At 41.8% G+C, this 18,436-nt stretch overlaps 1 protein-coding gene across 2 annotated transcripts in view; it reads left to right on the forward strand.

Moving 5' to 3' along the window:
* ube3b (ubiquitin protein ligase E3B) overlaps positions 1-18,436 on the forward strand; it is a 52,081-nt gene that overhangs the window by 3,856 nt on the left and 29,789 nt on the right. For both annotated transcript variants that reach the window (XM_080208099.1, XM_080208098.1), the window contains exons 3-14: positions 1,889-2,057; positions 3,991-4,111; positions 5,101-5,160; positions 6,219-6,323; positions 6,572-6,668; positions 8,717-8,802; positions 10,184-10,266; positions 11,198-11,303; positions 13,143-13,263; positions 14,159-14,336; positions 15,673-15,836; positions 17,264-17,431. In XM_080208099.1, coding sequence (XP_080064225.1) covers positions 1,897-2,057; positions 3,991-4,111; positions 5,101-5,160; positions 6,219-6,323; positions 6,572-6,668; positions 8,717-8,802; positions 10,184-10,266; positions 11,198-11,303; positions 13,143-13,263; positions 14,159-14,336; positions 15,673-15,836; positions 17,264-17,431 — 1,450 coding nt within the window. In that variant the 5' untranslated portion in view covers positions 1,889-1,896. The remainder of the gene's footprint in view (positions 1-1,888; positions 2,058-3,990; positions 4,112-5,100; positions 5,161-6,218; positions 6,324-6,571; positions 6,669-8,716; positions 8,803-10,183; positions 10,267-11,197; positions 11,304-13,142; positions 13,264-14,158; positions 14,337-15,672; positions 15,837-17,263; positions 17,432-18,436) is intronic.

Below are 18,436 nucleotides of genomic sequence, written 5' to 3' on the forward strand. Positions count from 1 at the left end.
TAAGACCCCTGCCCTTGATAGTGTACTCGTTCATCCCATTGGTTCTGCCAAAATGGACGACTACGCATTTATCCGCGTTGAAGTCCATCTGCCACTTCTCCGTCCAGTCCTGCATCCTATTTATGTCCTGCTGCAACTTTTGATATCCTTCCAGACCATCCACAACACCACCGACCTTCGTGTCATCAGCGAACTTACTTACCCATCCCTCCACTTCCTCATCTAGGTCATTTATGAAAATGACAAACAGCAAGGGCCCTAGAACAGATCCCTGGGGCACTCCACTGGTGACTGACCTCCAAGCTGAAAAAGACCCATCCACAACCACTCTCTGCCTTCTGCAGGCAAGCCAGTTCTGGATCCACAAGGCCAAAGGCCCTTGGATCCCATGCCCTCTCACCTTCTCAAGAAGTCTTGCATGGGGGACCTTATCAAACGCCTTGCTGAAGTCCATGTACACCACGTCCATTGCACTTCCTTCGTCAATGTGTTCAGTCACATTTTTGAAGAACTCAACTAGGCTCGTAAGGCACGACCTGCCCTTGACAAAACCATGCTGACTATTTCTGATCATGTCAAACCTCTCCAAATGCTCGTAAATCTTGTCCCTCAGAAGCCTCTCCATCAGCTTACCAACCACTGAGGTCAGACTCACCGGTCGGTAATTTCCCGGGCTATCTCTGTTCCCTTTCTTGAAAATAGGAACTACGTTTATTAGTGTCACAAGTAGGCTTACATTAACATTGCAATGAACTTACTGTGAAATCCTCTTGTCATCACACTCGGTGCTAGTTCGGATACACTGAGCGAGAATTTAGCATGGCAGTGCACCTAACCAGCCCGTCTTTCAGACTGTGGGAGGAAACCGAAGCACCCAGAGGAAACTCATGCGGACATGGGGAAAAGCATGCAGACTCCACACAGACAACAATCCAAACCAGGAATTGAACCCAGGTCCCTGACACTGTGAGGCAGCAGTGCTAACCACTGTGCCACGCCTCAACTATCAACATCCTGGGTTTACCATTGACCAGAAACTGAACTGGACTAGCCATATAAATACTGTGGCTACCAGAGCAGGTCAAAGGAATCGTGCAGCAAGTAACTCACCTCCTGACTGCCAAGGCCTCTCCATCACAAATCAGGAGGGTGATGGAATGCTCTCCACTTGCCTGATGAGTGCAGATACAACAGCACTCAAGAAGCTTGACACCATCCAGGACAAAGCAGGCTCCCTTGATTGCTACCATTTCCACAGACATTCACTCCCTACAAGTTTGCAAACAGTGGCAGTAGTGTGGCCTATCTACAAGGTGTACTGCAGGAACTCACCAAATTTCCTTAGGTTGCACCTTTCAAACCCACAACCACTACTATCTAGAAGGACAAGAGCAGCAGATATCTGGCTACCCCGCCGCCTGGAGCTCTCCCTCCAACCATCCTGCCTTGGAAATATACCACCGTTCCTTCACCGTCGCTGGGTCAAAGTCCTGGAATTTTCTCCCTGTGTACACATCCCAGGGACTGCAGTGGTTCAAGAAGACAGTTCACCACCAGCTTCTCAAGGGCAACCAGAGATGGGCAATAAATGCTGGTCTAGCTAATGACACCCACACCCCATAAATGAGCAGTAGTTGAGACGTGTATGTGTATAGGCTTGCGTTTCCCATTGTGTATTAGTACAAAAGTGCCAAATGCAGTGAAGAGGCTTGGTAAGGCTTTAAATTTAAAATAGCTCATGTGTGTTCAAAAGGCAGAAAATGTTAACGCTTCGAACTCAGGTCAACAATAATATCAGAATCTCGGGTTATACTATTGAGCACTTGCATTTGACCATTGGTAAGAGAAAATGATTTTAAAAAAACTTCTGTTGTTGTCACATTCACAGAAACAAAAATGTTCAGTGTGGCACAAACTTCCAAGACACAGTTCCTGGACAAAGCCCGGGCAGCTCGGGAGGAGAGGAAAGGGCAGAAGGAACGAGAACGTGCAACCATTCAGATTCAAGCGATGGTCAGGAGGTACCTCTGCAGGTGTCGGCTGCTTAGAGAAATCAGGTTAATTATTTTGTTTTGCCAGAGATTTCATAATGCAATTTTCAAAAGAAAAGTAGCTTAAAGAACAAATTATGTTTTAGAAACAAGAAATACCAATGAAAGATAAAACAAGCAAGAACACAGCAACAACTGTGATGAATTCTATAAAGCCAAAGAACCTCCAAGATTTGGAATGTTACTCTTCATATCTACGAAGACTTTAAACCTCAGTTCTACATTCCTCATTAGGTTTTCAGCCTTAAAAACAACAACTTGGTATCGCTCCACTACTGCGACTATTTTCAACAGCACAGTCATACCTAGGTATTCCTAACAAGTCAAAAAAAGATATACACGCACTCTCCCTACTGTCCTGGGAAAGTTGATTGGATGCCAGTTGAAATGGGGAATGCCAGTATTGAAAGGAAATCATGAATAACATAAAGTTTACAGATAAATGTGAATGGCCTCAAAAATAGAGTGGGCAATATAAACCTGTCTCATTCGCTAGCTCCAGTCCACAAAATACAATAACTCCTACTAGAAGCCAGGAAATTAAACACAATACAACCAGTTCAAAAAGTAAGCCAAGGCAAAAGAAATGATATAAATAAATTTGTTAGCCACCTAACAACTATTTTTTCCTGTAGTATTGGCCTTGGATTCATGTATTTTTTAAGTCCTTCCTAACCTCTAGGACCTGTGGCAGAATTGGAAGAACTCTCCCACAGACTAGCCAAGCCTGATATAGACATACTCACCAATCCAAGCTTATAATGTCCCAGACACCACCATCATCATCCCTGGGTATATTCTCTCCCACCAACAATTCAGATTCACCAGAGATAGAGGCACAGTTGTGTACAGTTAGAAAAGAGTTGTCCTGGGAGTCTTTAACATTGACTCCAGACCCAAGAAGTCTCGTGGTATCAAGTCAAATATGGGCAAGGAAGTCTCCTGCTGATTACCACCCACTGCTCCTCCCCAAAGCTAATGAATTAATACTCCTCCATGTTGAACACAACTTGGAAGAAGCACTGAGGATGGCAAGATCACAGCATGTACTCTGAATGACGGTCTTAGATGTCCATCACCAAAAGTGGCTCAGTAATATGACTACTGACTGGGGCTAGCCAAGACGTGAAGGACATAGCTGTTAGACTGGGTCTTCAGTAGGTGGTGAGGGAACTAGCAAGAAGGAAAAGCCTACCTGATCTAGTCCTCACCCATCTACATATCGTAGATGCATTTGTCTATGATTATATTAGCAGAAGTGGCCACCGCGTGCATATTTTTTCTCTTTAAATAACTGTCTACTTTCCTTTTGAATGTTTCAATTGAAACTGCCTCTACCACAATAAGCTCTACCTCTACAACTCCAGCAATAGTAGTGATAAGTTATGCTCCAGAACTAGCTGAAAAGCCAAGCTCTTCAAGGACAACACCACACTGATATCTAACCGATAATATGTAAAATTGTCCAGATATGTCCTGTACACACAAAGGAAAACAATCAATCTGGCCAGTTAACGCCCTATTAGTCCACCCTTGATCATTTGCAAAATGTTTTTTTTCATCCATTCATGGGATGACTCTCTCTTCTGTCTGGATGTCCTGAGTGATAGGTCTCCAAGAATCATGTGGAATCATAGCACTGCCATCAATCTCAGATGCGACTTGGTCCAGCATGGATGTTTCAGTGATCTTAAACTCATTTGCCATAATCTCTTCCTTCCTTGATTTAATCGTTATCTTGCATTTAGATCATTCTTAGTTTGTCTTATTTCTCTTTTATTCAAACTTGAACCTTATTGATATTTAGCTCTATGGGCTTCAACCCATCAGTGAGGTTTCTTAAAACAAAACCCCCGAGTGTTATTTCTCTGAGAGCCCGTCTATAGTTTTCTTTAAAACTTTATCAATGTTGGTTAATTAGGTGATGTTGCCTTTACAGGATGGAAGTTGATAATTTTTTTGACGTCAGTGAAGCAAATCCATCAAAAAGAAGTGCACTTGCTATATTTAAAATCACAAGGAAGCTACTCTTTGTATACCACATGAAAGAAGATAAAGAGGTAAGTGTACCGGCTGCAGTTAATCCTGTGGCCCAGAATGGGGAAAGAAAATCGCTAGTTTGGGATCATTTTGAGTGATGTTGTTTTGTTTAGAAAACTGCGATTTAGATAATTAAAGTTGTAATTTAATCCGGCTGTTGTGAGGTGGCAGGATCAGATTTCATGTATTCATCATGGCCCGTACTACCCATCATCCAGCTCTAATATTTAAAGTTATCCTAAAGACTGGTAAAAGTGAAGGATTCTCAGACCCATGTTTAAACCAGATTGACAGTATCATTCCAAGGTCGAAGGGTGGCCCATCTGACAAATAGAAAAAGCATCACACTGGTACAGTTTTGTGATGCAAGGTGGGACAGGTTATGCTTGCTTATGATGTAGCTAATCAGACAATCCTTGCTGCTGACACCATTTTCTATTCCCTGGAATAAACATCCTACAAGTTCAAAATTCTGATAAAATTTGCAGCTCTGGGAATGATCACATCTGTCAAACTCTTTAGTGGTGTGGAGTTCCTTTAGACCAGCACGTTGGTGCTGAATTGATAACCTGCAAATTTAACTCCCTTGTTCCCCTAGTTGCTGAATTCTTGGTCCTGGCCAGACCAGGCCATCCTGCACCATCACCAAGTTAAGAGGGCAGGCTTGTGACGCACAGCTCTCAATGCCATAAGTGTAACTTGATGTTGTTAAGACTGAAAGTATGGTCTCCCTTAGAATCTCCAGTCTGCATCAAAATTAACTTCTGATTTTTTTTTGCCAACAAGCCGTTAGAGACTAAGGAGTAAAGAGTTTGCCAAACGTGCAAAACTGTGGCATTGGCATTCCAAAGTCTGTCCTTCTAGTCGCTACACAGGAGATCAATCATTTCAGTTTGTGGAAATTGGGAATGTCATTTATCCATCAAGGTGCAACATTTTGTGCAAGTTCTTCCTCTCCTCGCAAAATCTGCACAGGTTGTTTGAGTAATGAGTTTTTGTATGTTTCCAGAGACTTCAGAAGCTGTGCCGCTGTATTCTTAATAGCATGGAAGTAGAGAATGAGTCCAAGGTTTGTATGTAATACTTTTGAATTTCTAACATGTTGTGTATTTCCCATTTCTATCCACCTCTAATGTAATAGTGTATAATTTGACCATATAAATACGCAAGGTTGTGTTCAGTTCTTAGTCTCTGGACGTTCCATGGTGTTTTGGGGTTTTCATTTTGTGGTGCCGTCTGGTTTGTCTGTGAAAACTGAGAACCAATGACCTTTGTCATCAGCCTTGTCTCAGTTTAATTGCCAGACTGTATTAGTGAATTGTAGTGGAAATATGATTGCTCCTACCTGTGCTAAAGACAGTTCTGTAATCCATTCTCCTCCACTCCAATGCTGCACAGCATAATACTCTCCCTAGTCATGTTGCAAGTTGGGCTGGGCAAAATCTGTATTTTCTAAATCTCTATTTCATGAGATGTGGACATTTCAAGAAAATTTCATCCAGTCAACTTTGCACTTCATTGTAATTCCTGCTGTGCCCAAGACTACAAGAAATTACAAAAGATTGTGAATGTAGCCCAATCCATCATACAAACTAACCTCTCATCCATTGACTCCGTCTATACTTCTCATTGCCTCAGCAAAGCAGCCAGCATAATCAAGGACCCCACGCTCCCTGGACATTCTTTCCTCCATCTTCTTCTGTCGGAGAAAAGATACAACAGTCTGAGGCTGCATACCAACTGACTATAGAACAGCCTCTTTCCTGCTGTCATCAGACTTTTGAGTGGACCTCCCTCGCAATTAGTTGATCTTTCTCTACACCCTAGCTATAACTGTAATGCTACATTCTGCACTCTCGCTTCCTTCTCTATGAACAGTATGCTTTGTATAGCATGCCAGAAACAATACTTTTCACTGTATTCCAATACATGTGACAATAATAAATCAAATTCCATTTACAGAAATATTGAGCAAGATCTGGACAGTACAGATAATTTATGCTTTTTTTACATAATTTATATCTGGAAGTGTGGTGGGCTCACAAGTATGCTTTTTTTATTTTGGAACAGGATTACTGATTGAATTTGTTGTCATTATATATTAAAAACTTTCATGGCTATTCACAGGTCTGGTATGTCTCATTAGCACTCTCCAAAGATCTCACCCTGCTCTGGATCAAACAAGTTAAAGACCTACTCTGGCTCTGCTGTGAATTTCTGAAGCAACTCAAGGTGAGTCAAAACTTGTGCAAAGTGGGAAGCTGCAGTTAAACCACTGATGTATGATGTGCTACTTGCAGTTTTACAACTAAAATAAATTAAAATGTCAGCTAAATTAAAATTGGTATTAATTTTTTATGAAGACAGTGGAGAATCTGCTTCCTGGAATATGGTAGAATATGGGGTAGCTTAAAGTCACTTGCTTATTTAAAGTAAGGATTTACTTAACAGTTGGAAATATTTGATTTTTTTTCTTGCAGCCTGATATTCTGCAGGACTGTAAGCTCATCACATTGTATCTCACCATGCTGGTCACATTCACAGACACCTCAACCTGGAAAATACTGAGAGGGAAAGGTCAGTGGCATAAGCAGCCTTTATAGTGTCAATGACTTTATTAATTCACTATAAATGTTTCGTCTGCTATAGACTTTGGACTTTTGAGGTTCAGGCAATTAATTCCCACTTTTTTCTTTCTATAGGTCCTGTACTTGGGAGCCCGAGTTCAGGATTCTCTTAACCTTAACTTACAAGTTGGGCTGGTAAATAGGAAGGCAAATGCAGTGTTCACAATTATTTTGAGAGGACTAGAATACAAAAGTGGGGATTTACTGATGAGGATTTATAAGGTTCCGGTCAGATCCCATTTGGAATATTGTCAGCAATTTTAGGCCCTGTATCTAAGGAATAATCATAGAATCATAGAACCCTACAGTGCAGAAAGTGGCCCTTCAGCCTATCGGGTCTGCGCCGAACACAATCCCACCCAAGCCCTACCCCCATATCCCTACATTTTATACCCACTAATCCCTCTAACCTACACATCCCAGGACACTAAGGGGCAATTTCTTAGCATGGCCCATCAACCTAACTCGCACATCTTTGGACTGTGGGAGGAAACTGGAGTACCCGGACGAAACCCACGCAGACACAAGGATAATGTGCAAACTCCACACAGTGACCGGAGCCAGGAATCGAGCCCAGCTCCCTGGAGCTGTGAAGCAGCAGTGCTAACCACTGTGCTACCGTGCCTAATGTGCTGGCCTTGGAGAGGGTACAGAGGAGGTTCATGAGAATGATCCCGAAATGAAAAGCTTGACGTCTGAGGAGCATTTGAGGACTCTGGGTCTGTACTTGACAGAATTTTAGAAGAATGGGGAGGATTTCATTGAAACTTACAGAACACTGAAAGACCTGAATTGAGTGGACATGGGGAAGATCTTTCCATTTGTAGGAGAGACCAGGGTCCAAAGGCACAGCCTCAGAGTAAATCTTTAGAACTGAGATGGGGATGTATTTCTTCAGCCAGAGGGTGGTGAATCTATGAAATTCATTGCCACAGAAGGCTGTGGAGGCCAGGTCATTTAGTATATTTGAGACAAGAGATAGATTCTAGGTTGTTAAGGGGATCAAAGCTTACCGAGAAAAGACAGGAGAATGGGGTTGAGAAGCATATCAGTCATGATAGAATGCTGGAGCGGACTTAATGGTCCAAATGGCCTAATTCTGCTCCTGTATCTTGTGGTATTCCCATCTTCCTCTTTCTGTACATTGGCACACTTGTCTGGCTTTCAGGTTTGTGCCTATACCTCTTTGTAACACAACAGTCTGAGTGATCAGATGTCCATTTTTTTTCTTCTTCCTCTGTCCTCTCTGAGGAATTGCTTGTTTTCCACTAAATGTTCTTCCCTAACTGCATAAATGCAATCAAGAAGCAAATTAGGTTTCCATCCTTTATAAAAGCAGGGTAAAGTATAGACCAGTACCACATTATCTATTTCAGTTTAATGAGCATCATTACGATTATGAATTGAATGGAACGTATTTCCATGATCCCATTGAAACATTTTTTTAAAATGTCTTTTTTTTTTGTTGCCATCCCTGTCCCTTCCCCCCCTCCCACTGCCCCCACTTTCCCGATGTATGCAGCAGTAATGTTCTCTATGTGCTGAATATCCTCTGGTGTATTATTGCATTGAGCAATTGCGGGAATTTCAAAGCTGAGTCCAACACTAGCCTCATCTAATGGGCACGCATCCATTTCCAGCAGAGGCTACCTCGAGGTAGAGAGAGAGAAAGTTCAAAAGTAAGACCCCTCGCTGATTTTTCACCTCCCGTCCTCTGTGCCAAGACTTCAGGCGGACATTTCAGAGTTCCAACCACCACTTCACCTAGTTCAGCACAGGTAGAGAGCCAAGACAAAACATGCTGCAGAGTGCAGTAAATTTACTGATTAAATTTATATCGAAATAAATTAAAATTTTCAATCATGTATGTGGGCAGCACGAAAGAAATAGTCATTTTTAATTTCTGGAAATGTTGCTCACTATCCAGAATGCCACACTTCAGGGCAGTGTAGAGATTCATCTCGTGTTGCCAATCCCATTGATTTTTCTTAATGACAGGGGAAGTTCTGAGACCTGCCATGAACCACATCTGTGCCAACATCATGGGACATCTCAATCAAAAGGGATATTACGTTGTGCTACAGGTTTGTTCAAAAATGCTGCTTAAATTTGGTATATCTAGTGTTTAAAAAACAGCCTATTGTAGTGGCCCTTTCAATGAACATTTGAGCTATTTCTGAGATTTTTGTGTAGATTGATTGGATGCCTGATCTTTGGGTTAGGTGGTCCCAGAAGACATTTCCTGAATTTCCAACTGTTTTATTTTGTTAATGGGATGTGGACATTGAATCATAGAAGTACGGAATCCCTACAGTACAGAATGAGGCTAATCGGCCCATCAAGTCTGGACTGACCATAATCCTACCCAGGCCCTATCCCCATGCATTTACCCTAGCTGATCCCCTTGACATTAAGGGACAATTTAGCATGGCCAGTCCACCTAACCCGCACATCTTTGGGAGGAAACCAGAGCACTTGGAGGAAACCCACGCAGACACAGGGAGAATGTGTAAACTCTATACGGACAGTGACCCAAGCCAGAAATCGAACCCAGGTCCCTGACACTTTGAGATAGCAGTGCTAACCACTGTGCCACCATGCCGCCCATCCTGATAAGCCCAGCATTTATTCTGTCCCTAAATGAGTTACCTTCTTGAACTGCTGCATAGTGTAGGTACACCCACAATGTTATTAGGTAGGGAGTTCCTAGATTCTGACCAGTGATGATGGAGTGATTTACTTCCAAAGTCAAAATAGTGTGTGACTTGGAGGAACTTGAAGGTGATGGACATATACATGCTGTCCTTGTTCTTTTGGGCAATAGTGAGCGTAGGTTTGGATGCTGTTGGGGAGAATTGGCGAGTTACTGCATGGCATGCACATTGTTCCCACAGGGGTACACCACTTCCTTAATAAGAGACCATATGGGCTCTGAGACAATGCTTTAGGTCCGACAAATTGTTTGTGTTTAACTAGCAAAAATCGACTGTTTTTCATAATACAACAGTTTGGACTGAAGTTAGCAAATGTCTACACATAAGGTTAAGTATCTATTCGTCACGGTAACGCAGTGGTTAGCACTGCTGCCTCACAGCGCCAGGGGCCCAAGTTTGATTCCCGGCTTGGGTGACTGTGCGGAGTCTGCATGTTTTTCCCGTGTCTGTGTGGGTTTCCTCTAGGTGCTTTGGTTTCCTTCCACAGCCTGAATGATGTGCTGGTTAGGTGTATTCTCATGCTAAATTCTCCCTCAGTGTACCCGAACATGCACCAGAGTGTGGCAACATGGGGATTTTCACAATAACTTCATTGCAGTGTTAAGCCTATTTCTGACTAATAAAAAAAACTTCAATAAAATAAGATTAAAGCTGATCTCTCTATATATGGCAATGAGACGTAGTGTACAGAATTTTTACTTGCATCGATTTTTGTTCATTGGTGATGGAAAATAAGTTTCTTTATCTCCAGATATTGTTAACAAATGGACTGGCACGAACCAAACCATCTTTGTCCAAAGGGACTTTAACAGCTGTTTTCACCCTTGCATTACGGTAAGGGAACTTCTAGGTCAAAACTTAATTTCTGGTGCATCTTGCCTTAAACCCTCCTCAAAGATGCCGGTTAAGCTTCTTATAGTAATAGAGAAATAAAGTTTGTAGATGAAGCATTATAATCTTATTCTGACCTTGAAAGCCTACCACTCTGCCCGTCCAGTACCATTGCTTATCTGTGACCTGTGATCCAATGACAGTACTAGGCCTCAGGTTGGTGTGGCATTGACAGCAGCCACGATCTCTCTGGTGATGCTGCCAGTCAGTGGAGCTGCAGGCTTCTGATTGGCCTGCAGCCCTCTGTGGGTGGAATTTCCATCCCCAGGGCCCTTGAACTGAGTGACGTTTAAGTTTGTGGGCCTTCCCTAAAAGAGACGCTATGCGGCTCCCACCAGCTCTCCAGCCAGCAGGGAACATGGCCGTCATCTCCATTAAATCCAGCTGATTTTGGTTTGTAATGCATCTACAGTGCAGTGCCTTGACACTTCATTAAAGGCATTTATATAAATTCAAGTTCTTGTAAAAATATTGGGTGGAATTTTCCCATCCCGCCCGCCACAGGACTCGTAGCGAGTGGGACACAAATCACGCAAAGTCCTCGGGCGGGATTTTCTGACTTTGGGGCAAGCTTGGCAGAAAAATCCCTCCCATAATCTTTTATCGAGACAAGTCTCCAGTTGGTTAAATGAGGCACATGAAGGGGAAAAGAATAGAAGGTAAGCAAATAGATATCGATGATGAGGGGTGGGAGAAAAGTCATGTACAGGATAAGCGCTGGCATTGACTAGTTGTGCTAAGCATTCTGTTTCTGTGCCGCGGATCCCATGTTTAAGACCATTAGTCGATCCTTTCCTACTCGCGTGCATTTTGTTTTAAGAGCACCAGTTATTAGATCTTTTGGCACAATAATAGTTTACGTTCTTTTCTCCAGCCCAGTGATTGCTGCCCATTTCTCAGACAACCTTCTCCGTTCCTTTCTGCTGCACGTTATGTCAGTCCCAGCACTGGTGACACATCTCTCTACAATAGTACCTGAGGTAAAGAACTATCACAAGGAAAACTGCATGCAACTTGATATCGATTTGTATAGGTACCTTTCATCTGTCTTTTTAAAGAAAAGCATTTGCTTTGTTTCCATCCTGCCCCCCCAAATTTGCCAATCTTTCTTCAACTTTCAGTTTTTTTCCAAAGCATTGCTCCCTGAGAACAAAGGTGCAGGATCTCATCAAACCTCTTATCAATTTCATAGTTGAACTGGATGCTAAGGGATACAAAGAATGGTGATCATTTGCAAATCGTTCCTCCTCTTCTCCTTATTCCCCTCCCCTCAGAATTAACTTTAAAATAGTTTCTTGTCTTTGTCTTCCCCATCTCCACCAGACTGCCTGCTTAAAATTTGATTTGACTTATTATTGTCATATGTATTAACATACAGTGAATACTATTGTTTCCTGCATGCTGTACAGACAAAACATTCTTTTCATAAAGAAAGAAATGAAAGAGTGCAGAATGTAGTGTTACAGTCATAGCTAGGGTGTAGAGAAAGATCAACTTAATGCAAGGTGAGCCCATTCAAAAGTCTAATAACAGCGGGGAAGAAGCTGTTCTTGAGTCGGTTGGTACGTGATCTCGGACTTTTGTATCTTTTTCCCAACGGAAGAAGATGGAAGGGAGAATGTCCGGGGTGCACGAGGTCCTTAATTATGCTGGCTGCTTCGCCGAGGCAGCGGGAAGTGTCGACAGAGTCAATGGATGGGAAGCAGGTTTGCGTGATCGATTGGACTACGTTTCCTTGTGGTCTTGGGCAGAGCAGGAGCCATACCAAGCTGTGATATAACCAGAAAGAATGCTTTCATTATATTATATTTAATATATATTAGAAAAATGGGAAACAGGGAAGTGCTAGGATTGCTGAGTAGATTGATCGGCACCTTGAGAAGGCAGTTCCTCTTTACAGGTGCTGACAACACTGTTTTGCTTTCCTAGCCTTTTCTGTTTTTGTTTCAGATTTTAATAGTGGTGAATTGCTGCATTAATCTAAACTGCAGTGGGGTGCATTATTATCCCATGACTCTGCAGCTTCTACATATTGGGTTATTTGTTTTTGGTGGTGTCAGAGAAGGTTGAATTTGTCTCTCCAGAGACATGTTGTATCTCCGCAAAACAGACCATAAAACGTAGGAGCAGAATTAGGCCACTTGACCCATCAAGTCTGCTCTGCCATTCAATTATGGCTGACATTTTTCTCACCCCCATTCTCTTTTCCCCATAACCCCTGATCCCCTTATTAAACAGACACATCATTATTATCACTAGCTTCAGAGAACAGGTTATTCATTTAATAAAAGAAGGGTTGGGAAGTATTTTCAACAAATTAGAAACTTCTATAGAATATTTTAATGTTTTTTAATTGTTTTGAGCATTAAAGTGCTGAGATTTGTTTGGAATTTTTTTTAAAACCCAGTGACCACTTTTTAGATAATGTTTTCTGCCTCTGTTAGAATGAGTGGAAGTTTGGCTTCAGAGAAGTGTGGCTATTTGTTTCATATGCAGGAAGAAAGAAATATCATTGATTGTAGGTGTTTTCTCCATTTTGAGAGCTGCATATATTTTCTAAACTGCTGATTTGGTCAATTCCTTTACATTTTACCTTATGGTTAGCAAGTAATCATTTCCATTACATCTTACAATAGCTGGGAAGTTTGATAGAGTCATTTTTTTTGCTATAATCACAGCACTTTCTGAGGATGACTCTGAGCTCAGTGTGACACAGTGTGGTTGTCTCACACCAGAGTGCTGTTGTGTAGTGTTCACCCTTCCCCGAGATATCCTCTCAGCTACTCACCTATCTGAATGAATTGTCCCTTTCTATTCAGTGCATGGCTATGGTCCATTCCCATGAGCTACTTCGGAAATTCATCCTGTTTTTAAGTCGTGATGAGCAATGTGATGATATCTGTGTGTGTTTGGAGGGAAGCCATACGCTGTGTCTGCAGGGTGAGTGTTCCAGGAATATTGACTTATTCAAGGTTGTGCTTGCAATGTTGTTTTTATTTTGTTAATGTTAAAATAATGATTTGTTTCACTATTGCATATGCAGTTTCTTTAACAACACTGCATGCTAGGTTAACGTGTTAGCTATTGAGTGGACCCCGTTTCTCTCTGCTCTGAAGTAAGGTGCTTTCTGGGCACTTTCAGTGATGTAAAGGATAATTGGAACTGACTACAAAGCAGGTTGTGGATAAGATGACCCAAATTTGATCTTCCTATCTGATCTGTTAATTTATCTTGGTAAAGTTGGATTTCACAATTTACCTTGAAGTTTCTAGGGTATAGAATCCCTATAGTGCAGAAGAAGACCATTCAGCCCACTGAGTCAGCATTGACCACAATTCCACCCAGGTCCTATTTACCCTGCTAATCCCCCTTCACAAAGGTCAAATTAGCATGGCCAATCAACTTAACTTTCACATCTCTGGATTGTGGGGGGAAACTGGAGCACTCGGTGGAAATGTACGCAGACAAGGGAAATTCCGAGGCCGGGTCCCTGGCGCTGTGAGGCAGCAGTGCTAACCATCGTGCCGTCATATTGAGTGAGAAAATGCATTCCTAGTACTCATCACTAGTGACGTTTGCTGATAAACAGCATGTGAATGTTGCTTTAACATTGCACACAATGTGTCTCATTCTTGAATAGTTTACTGATATTCATAGGAAATTCTGGCCAAATATTACAAAGTTGCTTATGGAAGCATAGTCTAGTAGGAGTCGGTGCAATCAGGGAAAGTGGAGGGACTACAGAACAGAGTAATCTCTGAATATTGATATAAGTGGCGGTTTGTTCTTAATTTTGATATTTTTTCACAAAATTAAATCTGTCCAATTGACGCAGGGAATCTAATTTATTTGGCATACGTGTCTGAGAATGTGTTGGAGGAGGAGACAAATCACTTTGTCAATGTGCTGACTGCCATGCTGTCGTATTGCCAGAAATATGTATCTCAGAAGAAGTCCAACTTGACACATTGGCACCCGGTACTTGGTTGGTTCTCGCAGACTGTTGATTATGGGTATGTGCTAGCAGTGGATATGCGAATTAATCTGATAATATCTGTTAAACTAACATGTTATGTTCATTTAACTTTTCCTGGCTGCTTATTGATCTCTGACCTCTGTTAATAATCTCGATCTTTCTCAATGGAAACAGTGATTTAATGATGATATTTGCACTGCATGTAATCTGTGCTTTGCTTTACCTGGGAGAATTTGATGCTGACACTGTAACGTTGTGGCAAAATGCTCCAGTCCCCAGAACTGATGTTTATTACTGCAACATCAGTATTTAAACAAAGATACAAAGAAAATGTTTGCCCAGCCTTATCAATAATTGTTTATTGTCAATAAGTTGTAGCTGTTGACCAAGAATTGTTAAATCACTTCCCATTTTGACACTTTATTAATTCAGTGGGTTAGGACATTGTCCTTTTTATCTTTAGAATTTGTTTGTAAATTCAGCCTAGAGTTGGTGGAACTTTATTTTTCTTTAAGTTTATTCATTAGTGTCACAAGAAGGCTTACATTAACACTGCAATGAAAATCCCCTAGTCTCCACATTCCGGCACCTGTTTGGATACACTGAAGAAGAATTTAGCATGACCAATGCGCCTAACCAACACGTCTTCAGACTGTGGGAGGCAACAGGAGCACCCGGAGGAAACCCATACAGGAGAACATGTGGACTCCGCACAGACAGTGACCCGAGCCAGGAAACGAACCCAGATTCTTGACGCTGTGAGGCAGCAGTGCTGACCACCTTGCCGCCCCTACTTGCTTGTTATGAAGTGAAATTAATTTGGGGAAATGTTAATACTTATCACTATGGATGTGAGCATTAAATTCCTCCATCTTAAACTTGACACCACAAGAGCAGTTGAAAATGCAGATGCACAAATGGTCCTCAAATTGACACTTTCATGGAAGAAAACTAGAAGGATAACTAAAATGTTAAAAGGGAAAATCAACAAGCAATGCTTTTCTAAAGTTGAATCAAAGGAATATTGTATACATCTACTAAAATCTGCTTTACACTGAACCTTTCCCTAAATAGAGTTGTTAACAGAAAACCTGTTCCACATTTATGATATACCAGTAAATGTTGTTCATCTTGAACACAGAACAGGAAACATTCTGTCCTTCAATGTTAATGTTTTTCACTTTGATTCATTGTGCTTTAAAGATCCAGTCTTCAACTAATAATAAAAATTGAAGCTCAGTTAATTAAGGTGCAGTGTTGAAAGTGAGGACAACATAATAAAACTAGTATTTAATAGTTTGCTCTGTGCATCATTAAAGAAACTGCATTCTAAAGAATTTCTCCAGTGATTCCTTCACTGTGCCTCTTTTCAGGTTGAACGAAGCAATGCCTCTGGTCACTAAACAGTTGCAGTATTTGTGGAGTGTCCGGGTTATTCGCATGCTTTTCCATGATGTGTTGAGCAAGAAATTGGCTGAGAATCAAGATATATCTCATTCTCAGTACTCCAGTCCTTCAAACAACATTCATGTTAAAAGTAAGAATCTTTTTGAATCTGCATCCTTAATGACAAGTATTAATCAGTAGGTTTCATTCCCCATATCTGCATTGTCATTGCTCATCTCTAGCTATGTAAACCGTTTTGGCCTTTGGACTGATCTCAGTTGAGGCAGCACAACTGTGCTCATCACCCTTGAGTGTAGGAGGAGGAGATGCATTAGCCAGGATTCCTGGCCATCTCGGCCTTTTGGCTTAGGCAAAGCATTCGATCAAGCCCAGGAGGGGGTGCAATGCCTCATCCTCACCTTGAATCTTGTTTGTTCGAGCCTAAGATGGGATGCGATGCCTTGTCTTGTCAGCTTGGATCTTGTCCTTCATTGTGGGGACTGTGATTGGAGGTGATTTGAATTGGCTTTTTTTGCTTAGAATGAAAGTACCGCAAGGCAAAATAGAGAAGTTCTGTTGATGGATGCTAAAAAAAAACTTAGCAGTTTATGAACAGATGTTGGGCATTTATTGATTAGTTATAGTTGACGTGCATAAAAAGAGTCAATGAGGATGAAGCTGGGGTGGTTAGAATGGAGAAGTAAGCCCTGTAGGAAGTATTAAATAGTTTCTACCAAAGCTTCCTCATCTGTGTTTTCTTCACAGCCAGGCCTAGGAATTTCTCTGACGCTAAAGACTGGGCATTTTTTTATGCTTACACCACTTGGATCACTAAGTGAGTTCCTTGGAGCTGCAGGCACTTGTGTCACCTCACAAGCAGTCTGAGGAGAGAAATAAATTGGCAAAAGGTGGAAATGGGACTTAAAATCAGACAGCTGTGTGGTAGATCGGGCTGCAACCTGCTGCTTTTACCTCTGGGACTTGGATTGGAACCTATTCCTGACCATGGAAATAAAGTCTCTCCATTCCGGTAGCAGTGATTTGTGAGATGCAATTGGAGCTGGCAGTTGTCACTGGACTAGTAATCGCGAGCCCCAGGGCATGGCTCCGGGGACCCAGGTTCAAATCCCTCCGTAGCAGATGGTGGAATTTCAATTCAATAAGGATCTGGAGTAAAAAATTCTAAAAGAGACCATGAAATCATTGTCGATTGTTGTACCAACCCATCTGGTTCACTAATGTTCTTACCTACTCTGGCCTATATAACCCACAGCAATGTGCTTGAATCTTAAAAAAGTCTCTGAAATGGTTTAGCAAACAACTCAGTTCATGGGCAGCTAAGGATGGGCAAAAAATGCTGGCCCAGCCAGTGACACCCACACCCCATGAGTGAATATAAAAAAAGGTATGCCCTTGCAGATGAAGTCTGTAACACAACCGCACATTGCTACACCTGGAAATGCTTGCTGCTGTCTGGAAAATTGGGAATGTGCTGCAGTTCCCAGATCCAGCATCTGTCACCCAGATGAGCATTAAAGAAGCTATTCTGTAAAATGGTTTAATTTATTTTTCTTGTAGATCTCTTCAAGCGAGCGTTTCAGAAGTCGGCATCCATGCGAAACATTCTGAAGCCAGTAGGTGGGAAGCGTGTGGACTCTCCAGAGGTGCAGAAGGTCTGCAGTATCTGTGTGCTATATCAGACAGCGCTGACGACACTCACCCAGATTCGACTCCAGATACTTACTGGTAAGTGTCCTGTTTTTAAAATGGGCCGGCATGGTGGCACGTTGGTCAGTGACAGGGATATATTAGAAACTCTGAAGTTATTCTCTTGAGAACAAAGGAGGGATAGCATGGTGGTTAGCACTGCTGCCTCACAGCACCAGGGGCGCGGGTTCAATTCCCAGCTTGCGTCGCTGTGTGGAGTTTGCACATTCTGACCGTGTCTGCGTGGGTTTCCTCCGGGTGCTTCAGTTTCCTCCCACAGTGCGGGTTAGGTTCATTGGCCATGCTAAATTGCCCCTTAGTGTCCCAGGATGTGTCGGTTAGAGGGGTAAGTATGTACGGTTATGTGGATAGGGCTGACTCGATGGACTGAATGGCCTCCTAATGCACTAAGTGTCCATCTGGAAAAAAAACACTTTTTTTGAGGTGGTGCAGCCGAGATAAGTTTCCAAATGAATAAATTTGCAGTGAAGAATACAGCAGAAAGGAAAGCAGAAAGTCAGTACCTGTAATGGAGTGATGGACTATTGAAGTGTTGAAGGTTTACCCCTATCATTTTCCCAAGGCTCCTTTATTTTGTTTTACAAATACTTATACATTTCCTTTTAAAAGTGAGAATAGATTCTGTTTTCACCACTGTTTCAGGTAAGACTCTACAAGCTCTCAAAACTCTCCATGTAAAAGAGTTTCTCCTGATTTTTCATTTTTTTTTTGATGATCATTTTTAACTTATGCTCATCAATTATTGACTCACTGGAAATAATTCTTATTTGTATATCTTATCAGCACTTCTTAACATTTAGAATAATAAAAGAACTCTTAATCTTTTTCTAGTGAAAAAGCAAATCTACGCACGTCAACTTACATTATTACTAAAGCCTTTAATCCTTGGTATCATTTTACTAAATCTCTTCTATATGACCTTGGCCTCGGTCCCAAAGGAGGGTCCCCAAAACTTTACACAATCGCCAAAATCCAACTGCTGTTGGCAAGATCTTATGGCCCTGCCCATGGCACATCCTTGCT

Source organism: Carcharhinus amblyrhynchos, chromosome 20 (genome assembly GCF_965287045.1).
Source record: "Carcharhinus amblyrhynchos chromosome 20, sCarAmb.v2.hapA, whole genome shotgun sequence".
In the NCBI taxonomy this organism is placed as follows: Eukaryota; Metazoa; Chordata; class Chondrichthyes; order Carcharhiniformes; family Carcharhinidae; genus Carcharhinus; species Carcharhinus amblyrhynchos.